Source organism: Electrophorus electricus, chromosome 9, assembly GCF_013358815.1.
Source record: "Electrophorus electricus isolate fEleEle1 chromosome 9, fEleEle1.pri, whole genome shotgun sequence".
NCBI classification, from domain to species: domain Eukaryota; kingdom Metazoa; phylum Chordata; class Actinopteri; order Gymnotiformes; family Gymnotidae; genus Electrophorus; species Electrophorus electricus.
This window is the reverse complement of record NC_049543.1, coordinates 16,117,884-16,127,546: the sequence shown is the minus strand read 5'-3', so window position 1 is coordinate 16,127,546 and position 9,663 is coordinate 16,117,884. Positions and strand designations below refer to the sequence as shown.

General features: G+C 43.6%; 1 protein-coding gene across 1 annotated transcript; it reads left to right on the top strand.

The window, feature by feature from the left end:
- The first annotated feature begins 5,986 nt into the window (after positions 1-5,986).
- Positions 5,987-8,886, top strand: LOC113589643 (C-type lectin domain family 4 member K-like). Its single transcript, XM_035530049.1, has 5 exons — positions 5,987-6,422; positions 6,773-7,114; positions 8,155-8,297; positions 8,366-8,472; positions 8,570-8,886. The coding sequence occupies exons 1-5, from the start codon at positions 5,987-5,989 to the stop codon at positions 8,709-8,711; spliced, it is 1,170 nt and encodes a 389-aa protein (XP_035385942.1). The 3' UTR covers positions 8,712-8,886.
- Positions 8,887-9,663: the final 777 nt, after the last annotated feature.

The following is a 9,663-nucleotide window of genomic DNA, read 5'->3' as shown; positions in this document are numbered from 1 at the left end:
GAAGAGCTTGTGTGGATCAGATGTTGATGATTTGAATTTTCCTCTGTAGTAGGAAGACTTTCTTACTTCCAGTGAGAACTTGGAAAGGAGAGACTGGTATGAGCTGAGGTCTGATTCTAGGTGAGTTTTCCTGCACTGCATCTCTGCAGTTCTTAGTTCTCTCCTGTGGCAGTGGAGTGTTTCTGTTAGTCAGGGGGGAGGTGGGGAAGACCTTGCAGGTCTAGGAGAGAGGAGAGGAGAGAGGGCACAGAAGATTCGTTTATGAGGATAGTGTAGAAATGAAAGTATTTGTAATTGTATCTAAAGAGAGAGAAGACAGAGAGTCAGGATGAGGAAGGCTGGACAAAATAGTAGAAGTAAGGGAAGATGGAGTTATGGAGTGCAGATTGTGACAGAAGGAGGAGAAACATGTTGGGGAGGACTGGATGGAAAGAGAAGGAAGGGAGAGAGAGAAGGATAGAAAATGATGGTCCAAGAGGTGGATGGGGGTGACTGCGATGTCAGATGTTGTGGTGGTCTGGGTGAAGATCAGGTCCAGAACATTGCCCGCTTTGTGAGTTGGGGGAGACTGGTTGAGGATGAGGCCGAATGCTGTCAACAGCGGAAGGATGCAGGAGGAATGTAGCTTGTCTGAAGGAAGATTGATGTCTCCAAGCAGAATGAGTGGATTTCCTTCAATGGTGAATTGACTCAGAAGGATGTCAAGCTCATCAATTAAGTTATCTAGGAAACCTGGAGGGTGGTAGATGGCAATGATGTGAAGTTTGGTAGGGAAGCACACTGTAATAGCATGAAATTCTAAAGAGCAGATGGAAAGAGCAGAGAAGGAAAGTGGAGTGAAACATCACTCTCGAGACAATAGTAAACCTCTACCATCACCCTTGCCGAGACGCCTCGGAGAATGTGTGAATGAAAAGGCAAAGGACAGGGCAGCCGGAGTCGCTGATTTCTCAGAGGAGATCCAAGTCTCTGTTAGAGCCAGGAAGAGTAGCGAGTGGAGGGATATTAGGGCTGATATGATGTCAGCCTTCTGGACAGCAGATTGGCAATTCCAGAGCCCTCCTGCCACCAGGATCTGTGATGGTGCCAAATGTTGTGAGTAAATGAGGTTGTCGGTTTTGATGTCTATGACAACAGTGTCGATGAGATCTGTGGGATATGTGGACAGAAATTGTGAGAAATTTCAGATTGGATGCTCGGTTTGTGGATGTATGAGATGAAAGATTGAGAAAGTAAGACAAAAACACACTTAGATGAGTTTGCGAATTCTGGTAGATGACATATAGAGAAGGAGCTGATTGAAAAGCACAACAAAGCCTTTTACAGGTGTTGATTACCGCTACAGACGTATACAGGCAAAACTACACCTGCAGTGAGTTAATTACAGCTAATAACCAACTAGGTTCAGAAAAGAAGCCTTGAATTTCACAGAATCTAAGGCAAAAGTAAATAAACTCAAAGCCTGCCTTAACCAGCCAGAGGATGACCCCAGAAAAAAAAAACAAAGCAAATCTATAGAAGATGACAGATAGGTTGGTTTTTTGTTGGAATTACTTTTGAGAGAGTTTCCTTTAAATATCTGTATAACGTTAACATGTTAAATATCTGTATAAAGTTAATATGTTTTTTGCCCAGTCCTTCAACATCCAGACCTTCCGTTGTGGATGGTGCATCTGATGTGGGATTGGTGTTTCATCTGTAATGTGAGCTTGAACCCAAGTCAGATGGGTGATGACACCAACAGCTTAATGGGCGAGCAACCACGCTCAAATGATGGCGGGCCCATGTGCAGAACAGTTTGATCTTGGATCAGGTAAAACAAGAGGAAAAACTAAACACCATGCCGAGTGTGGAAAAAGAGACAACAAAGGATGCCAGGGGGAAAATGGCAACCCTGATGCACTGGGGAAAACCAAACTAAAACTTCCCAAACAAAACCAGAAAACAGGGAGGAACTTTAATGGCTAAGAGAAGCCTTGGGAGAGAGACAGACTCGAGAGGGAAAATTGGAGAGAGGGAGGGACCTCGGCCTGGTTCCAACCCTTACAGCATCAAACACCTTGTCACGATCAGTCCCTTCCATCTTTTGTGTTCCATTTTCCGTGTTTTCCCTGTAACCTGTTTACATTTACATGATGCACATTATGTTTGTGAGCTGTGGGAGCTTCAAGGGAGTCTGTGTTTTCTGCTCTTCATCCTGTGGTACTCGGGCCGTTACAATCAGATGTATGTGTGCTGCTGAGACTTCATTCATAAGGTGGGACTAGGCTGTAGTAGTTCCACACATACAACACAACAGAGAATCAAATTAGATTATGTATGTCATATGTGGGCAGTTTTGTTAAATTTTATTGAACCACCCTTTCCACCACCCTTAATATGCTCACATGCACACACACCAAGTCTGTGATTAACTGCACCAGCAAGCTAAGACAAACTTAAATGCTCGGATTATATTTTGTACATAGACACCGTTATAACATATATGATAAGTTCTTCATGACAGTAATAATGCCACTCTCAAAGGGGGAAGAGTCAAATTATCCTAGAAAAAAAGTGGGTCCTTTTACTGCTGGAGTTCAGCCCTTGAGTGTGACATGCACACATAGAGATGGTGATAGCTGCTACTTTGCTACTTTGAGTTCACACTCAACCATGACAGGCAATTTGCATGCTCATTATCTGTCACAATCTACAGTGTCAACATATGTATCATGGATCCTTTAAAGTAGACTAGGCCAGGAGTGTTAAAAAGCTGGTCCATGGCTTCCAAGTATTGACAAAAATAAGAGACTTATTCTCATCAAATTATATTCAAACTCAGGTTGTAATATTTGAGCTCTACATGCAGTCTGCTTTGAGTAATTTGATATGAGTAGAGTGTTTGAATGTGTCCAAGAGTTCAGGTTCTAGAAACTACAACACAGAATATACACAATTCATGTTTGACAGGCCCTTTATTAATAAACTCTATATATACAGAGTCCAGGCTATAAACAAAGAACTGGTACAAAGAGAGAGATGGGATTCCTGCATTTCACCATTAAGCACCATATCCTATGACCATGTCCATCTAAACAAGCACACAGTCTAAGAATTTGCAAAGAAACTGGAAGATGTGACTCTTGGCATGCACTGTTACACAGGGGAGAGTCTCCAAGAACATACCAGCTCACCCACAGCTACACAGCCACTGTGAGCTGGGAGAAGTCAAACAACTTCTGGGGTACATCTGCATAAGACTTGTATAACAGAAAATATAATGAAAAACAAAACAAACAAACAAAAACACATTTAGGTCCCATTTATGCCGCACACATGCATCTGACTCCAATATCAAATCAAGCTTTCTTTTTGTTTTTTGGAGCTTGCACAGGTCACATGCTCTTTGAATTATCACTTCATGTACCAGGTTCAGAAGATAATGTCATATATTTTGTGACGTGCAGAAGCCCATGAAGTAACATTATTAAAGCAGGAAATGAGAATCAGGCGTCAACACACATATATAGAGGGCGTTATTTCAGTTATCCACTTTTCTCTGTTTGACCATCGAAAGTCATTTGAGCTTCACCTGATTTAGACTTCATTGTGAGAGAAGAATGGAAATTACTGAAAATATATATGCAAATTCAGAAATGACTGAACACAAAAGGTTTGATTCGGAAGACAATGAGAATTCATATGAAGACATGAACGATGAACTGGAGGCTCACAAAAAAACTGAGAGCTCAGGCCAGTATACTCATAAGCTTTCTCTCTCTTTCATATTTATGTATTTTATTTATGTAACAAACTACACATCTAGGATGCTCTGTATATTACTTTAATATATCTGTATCTTTGAGATATCTTTCCATGTAATTATTTTTTTTAATTGGAATTCAGGACAATGTTTTTCATACTTAAAAAACATGCTTATGTAACATCGGAGAGGTGACAAGGTGCTGACACGCTGGATGTTATGTAACAAGGAACTAATAGGAGCCGCCATAACAAACTTGACAATAAATAAATAATAGGTTTAATAACAAACAAACAAACCACCAACAGAACCTAAGGACAGATAGCACTAACGGGTAAGACAGTGTAGACAAGAAACAGAGTGATAGTACTAACAATATCTAACTAAACACATAAGGACGAGGAAAACCAAGAACTAACTAAACACATATATGCAAGGAAACACAGAGAGCTAACTAAACACCTACGAGCTGGGAAACACCGAGAGCTAACCAAACACAGATCTTACAGAACCACAAATGTAATGACCGAAACAATGACCAGCAACCAAGAGACATAGGAACAGGGTTTACATAGGACTACAATTAGGGACAAACTTAGAACAACTGGAGACTAAGGGGAGGAGACAGGGAACCATAGAGATGAATGAAAACCTGGAATTGATTCAGTTGCTATGACAATGAGGGATGCTCAGGTCTGCGGACGTGATGGTACCCCCCCCCCCCCCCCCCCCACTTAATGCGCAACTCCTGAAGTGCAGAACTAGCCAAATTGGAGAAGAAACCAGGAGCAGGAAGAGAAGGACACAGAACATTAACAGGAACCAAACAGGCTAGAAGAGGATCAGGGACAGGACCTAGATGAGACAAAGGAACAGATAAAGAACCAATAGACCCCAAAGAAGACAAAGAAACTGGGGCAACAGGAGAAGGCAGAGAAGTCAAAAGAGGTCCAGGGGGAGGTACAAGATCAGGGACAAGGCCAATGACAGACACAGGGGTAGGGGCAGAATGGGTAACCAAACATGGGGCATGATGGGACAAAGGAGTGGGACAGGAAACACATGCAGGACTGGATCTGGGCACAGAGACAAGAGAGGAAAGAAGAGGAGAACTGTTAGACTCAGGCATAGCTGCAGGAATGGGGACAGTTGCAGAGGCAAAGACTGGGGAGATGATTTGGATTACAACAGCTACAGGTACAGGAACAAAATGTATAAAAGCCATGGCTACAGAGACAGGAACAGGCAGGGTAACGCTAATGCCACAAGGCAGGGTCACAGATCTCAGGGAGTTTACATAAACAGTCACAGACACTTGGACAGTTATGAGGATAAACATAGGCAAAAGAGCTGGCAAAACCTGAACTGGGGACATAGACGAAGGAGTCACCGGGGCCGAACTTGGGGTTGGCACAGCAGTCTCTGGGAGCAGAGGGGCCACCAAAGGAGTCTTGGGCACAGGAGAGTGAATAATAGAAACCCCAGGGACGGGTCTGGCATGAGCCATGGGGAGTTGCGGAGTGGCTTCTTTTATTCCAGGAACAGGCAGGCCCGGGGGTGCGGCTGCAGCCTTCAGCAGCGGTGGGTCTGGAGGGTGGCTGCACCGGTCAGCGGCACTGCAGTGAGGTCCGGGAGCGCAGCAGTCACCGGCAGGTCTGCGGGTGTGACAGCGGTGGCCAGTGGCATGGCCGGTGGCCTGTCCGAAGGTGCGGCTGCAGCCTTCAGCAAAGGCAGTTCCAGAGACGTGGCTGCGCCAGGCAGTAGCAGCGGGTCCGGAGGCGCAGCAGTCACCAGCGGGTCTGCAGGCGCGGCTGCGGCGGCTGGCAGCGTGTCTGGAGGTGTGGCTGCAGCATTCAGCAGCTGTGGGTCCAGAGGGCAGCTGCGCTGGTCAGCAGCACTGCAGCAAGGTGCAGGGGCACACCTGCAGGCAAATACTTAACACGGGACACAGGAACAGGTTGAGAGAACTCTTCGGCGACGAGAACAGGTCAGGCAGCCACCACTAGGCCGGGAACAAGCCAGGCAGCCATCACTAAGCTTGGAACAAGAACAGGACTGGTGGCATCCGGCAACTGTTGGGAACCGGACGGGCAGCGTCTCTCGTGGGTCTGGAAGAGCAACGTCTCTTGCGCTGGGGACTGGAATGGGAACTGAACTGATGGAGTCATCTCTTGCGCCAGGGACCGGATCTGGCTGGGTGTCCTTGTTGTCTCTCATGCTGGAGACTGGAACAGGCTCGGGATGGGTGGCCTCTTTCGCGCCGGGAGCAGGAACCGGATCAGGCTTGGCGGCATCTCTCACACCGGGAACAGGCTCAGGATCAGGATGGGTGGTGTCTCTCGCACCGGAGACTTGAACAGGCTCAGGACAGGTGGCATCTCTCACGCCGCAGGCGGGGACCAGATCAGGCTTGGCAGCGTCTCTTGTGTCAGGGACTGGAACAGGCTTAGGACCAGGATGGGCAGTGTCTGTCGCACCGGAGGCAGGGACTGGATCACGCTTGACAGCATCTCTCTTGCGCTGGAGGAAGGGACCAGATCAGGCTTGGTGGGGTCTCTCGCGCCGGAGATTGGAACAGGCTCGGAACAGGCGGCGTCTCTCGTGCTGGAGACTGGAACATACTTGACACCGTCTCTCGCGCTGAGGACTGGAACTGGCTGGGCAGTTGTAATGATGGGTGATGGAGTATGGAGATGGTCAGTGATGGCAGGAGATTTTGGCGGTCTTGACCTTGAAAATCTCTCCCTTAGTAGACCAAAAAACCCCTCTAACGTACCCATCTCTTCAGTTCTATGAATAATTAGAAGATTGACATCCGTGCAGTTTAGGGACACTTTACATATGTGTTACTAACAGATACCAGCAATCATATTACTTTTGTTCAAATTTGAATATAGAGTTACTCAAGCTTTACATGTCCCACACACTTACACACTGTTGCTGAAGCCTTCGCTGCTCCTCTCAGTTTAGCATATGAAACACTGCTATGTATTTTTTTAATTCTTAAAATTACAATTTATCTTTCAGCTTCAGGAACCAACACTGCAGGGAGCACATGCTACAGACCAGCTGCAGTGTGTCTGGGCCTGCTGTGTGCTCTCCTGCTAGCTGCCATTACAGTGCTGTGGGTCAGGTTTACTACAGAGAGAGACCAGTTACAGATTGATTACAACAACCTAACTACAGAGAGTAACCAGCTACAGAGCAGGTACAACAACCTGACTGCAGAGAGAGACCAGCTACAGAGCAGGTACAATGACCAGACTGCAGAGAGAGACCAGCTACAGAGCAGGTACAACAACCTGACTGTAGAGAGAGACCAGCTAAATAAAGAAAGAGAAGGACTCCAAAGAAAGCTTTCTGAAGTGGGTGAGTGAACATTTGCAGGTCATTACAATACTGTGTAAAAGTCTTAAGAACCAAAGAAAATAGTGTCTAAAGCTTTTTATATGGGTAGTAAATGCTGATTTGCTTAAAACATGTTACAATGGCACCAAGCTTCTTTTGCTTTGTTCTGTCCAAATAATTTAACATTTTTGGTGGTGAGGCTCTGTGCTGCTCTTCCTGTATGTGTACATGTATAGACAGCAGGTGTGTCCATGTGATTATCATTCTAAAAGATTTTACAAGATTTTTACAAGATTTTTCATTTGGGCACCATTGGAGGCTGGAAGTATCTAGCTACCTATATTTTACATGACAAACAACACATCATTCTTGCTACATTTTATTGCAATAATGCTTAGTTATGTATTGTATAGTGGTTAACTAGCAAAATATACAAGACTAAGATGTTGCGGCTCGCGTATCGCAGGGCAAGGACCAGGATGCAGAAGCTTCTTATTAATATGAAACTATACACAGATAAACAAACATTAATGGCACTCACAAGTAACAAACCAAAGGAACATGATATAAACAATAAATAGTTACAGAAACATGAACAGTGAGTATGATAAGTGAAGCATGAACACTAACAATGACCGACAAAGGGTATTACTAACACAAGCGTATAAATACATATGTAAATGGCACAAAGAACAAGGTGTAGGTGTTACAAATGACAGCGTTAACAAGGGGGCATGCTTACAAATAAGAGTGCAGTCCCCGTAGAAACAGTTGACAAAGACGACTCTTGCAGCACGCGGCAGGCCGTACTGCATGATGTGTGAGTAGGGGAGCACACCATTACATAAGATTTTTTGCACAGTCCTGAATATCAGGCAGTACCACATCACAGTGCTTACAAATGTTTACAAATGTGGGCCTTTTTTTTAAGAATTGTTCTCAGAAATTAAAATAGAAATAGAAATCGGGCTGGACATGCTTCAGCTCCAGTATGTATTACATCTCTACTGGAAAATTGCATTGGCTCTGACTCATTTTGTGTGTTCAATCTGCATCATCAGATAAGGCCATTGAGCAGGGATGGAGGTACTTCAAATCCAGTCTTTACAACATCTCTCCTGAGAAGAAGACCTGGAGTGAGAGCAGACAGGACTGCAGAGATAGAGGAGCAGACCTGGTGATCATAAACAGCAGAGAGGAACAGGTGATTGGGGGGGGTGGAGGGGGGACTCTATTTTGAATTTCTATAATACTGTGTTACAACAATGACAGGAGTTCATCAGTAAAGTTATCAGCAGAATTTCTATTTGGATTGGCTTGACTGATGTCGAAAAACAGGGAACTTGGAAATGGGTGGATGGCACAACACTGACCACTGGGTAGGAGACCACTGAACTGAACTCTCCCCAAGATGTAGTTACTGACTCTCGCTCTTGATTACTCTAAGAAATATGTTAATCTGATTGTTTCTTTCAGCTACTGGAGATCTGGGGAACCCAATAACCCAAATGAGCATTGTGTCATAGCTGACTATGGGTCTCATATTGTGTTGAACTGGGCTGACTATCCTTGTACCCACAAGTTTGCTTCTATCTGTGAGAAAGGAGTTTTTATCTGAATCTGCTAACTGAATGATGGTGAACAGCAGCATTTGGACAACATGTGTCTTGAAGTTGAATTATTACTGTGCAAAAAGCAGCAAAATGTTTTTATTTTATTTATAAGCCCTATTGTCTCATGTTAAGTTCTCTTGATTGTATAAAGTATTGACATTGATTCAAAGTGATTTTATCTTTAAACATGCCTTCATTGTCAATGTCAATAAACTTTATTTTTAGAAGTAAATATTAAATCAAAATTATATCAGATGAGATGACCAAAGGAAAAGTTTTCTTGTGCTATTACCACCCCAAAGAAAATCTGAAACAGAGCATTAGCCACCTGTCTTGTGTTTACATTCACTGAAGGAAATGCCTCTGGATATCCCATTTCACCAGTATGAATTTGTCCCTGTCCTGCCATTTTCAAGGGGCCCTACAATGTCCATGCCCATTTTTCAAAAAGAGTTTCAGTGATAGATATTTCAGCTTCCAGATGTTAGCTGATATTCTCCTTCTAGTTAGATGCTTTTAAGTTCATGCCCCAGCACTGCCAAGTTACCACAACTATGTATTTATTTATTTGGAGTATGGCTGACATAAGCAAAATGTACTTGAATTGTGATAATTACCTGGATAATTAGTAGTTTGGTAGTGAATAGATGGAAATCTGCAACAACTCACTGTCACTAAATTTCAAAGGTTTATTAATATATTATCAATCATATACAAATGCACATGTAAAATGTAGAAAGTGTATAAAAACAGAAGTGAACAAGTTCAAACACACAACACACAAGTGAACAAGTTTACATGTAACAACACACATACATAAATTATTTTACAACAAATATAACTTTTAATAGGGCTCTCCTCACAGCTTTTCTTGACACCGTGCCACGAATGGTATATTTTCCAATTAAATTTAATTGAATTGTGATTTTCATCCCATCTGCAATATATTTGATTTAT

Coding starts and splice junctions, on each gene's coding strand:
- LOC113589643 (XM_035530049.1), top strand. CDS start 5,987: ATGGGTGGCCTCTTTCGCGCCGGGAGCAGGAACCGGATCAGGCTTGGC. Junction 7,115..8,154: donor AAGAAAGCTTTCTGAAGTGG/GTGAGTGAACAT, acceptor CTGCATCATCAG/ATAAGGCCATTGAGCAGGGA. Junction 8,473..8,569: donor GGCACAACACTGACCACTGG/GTAGGAGACCAC, acceptor TGTTTCTTTCAG/CTACTGGAGATCTGGGGAAC.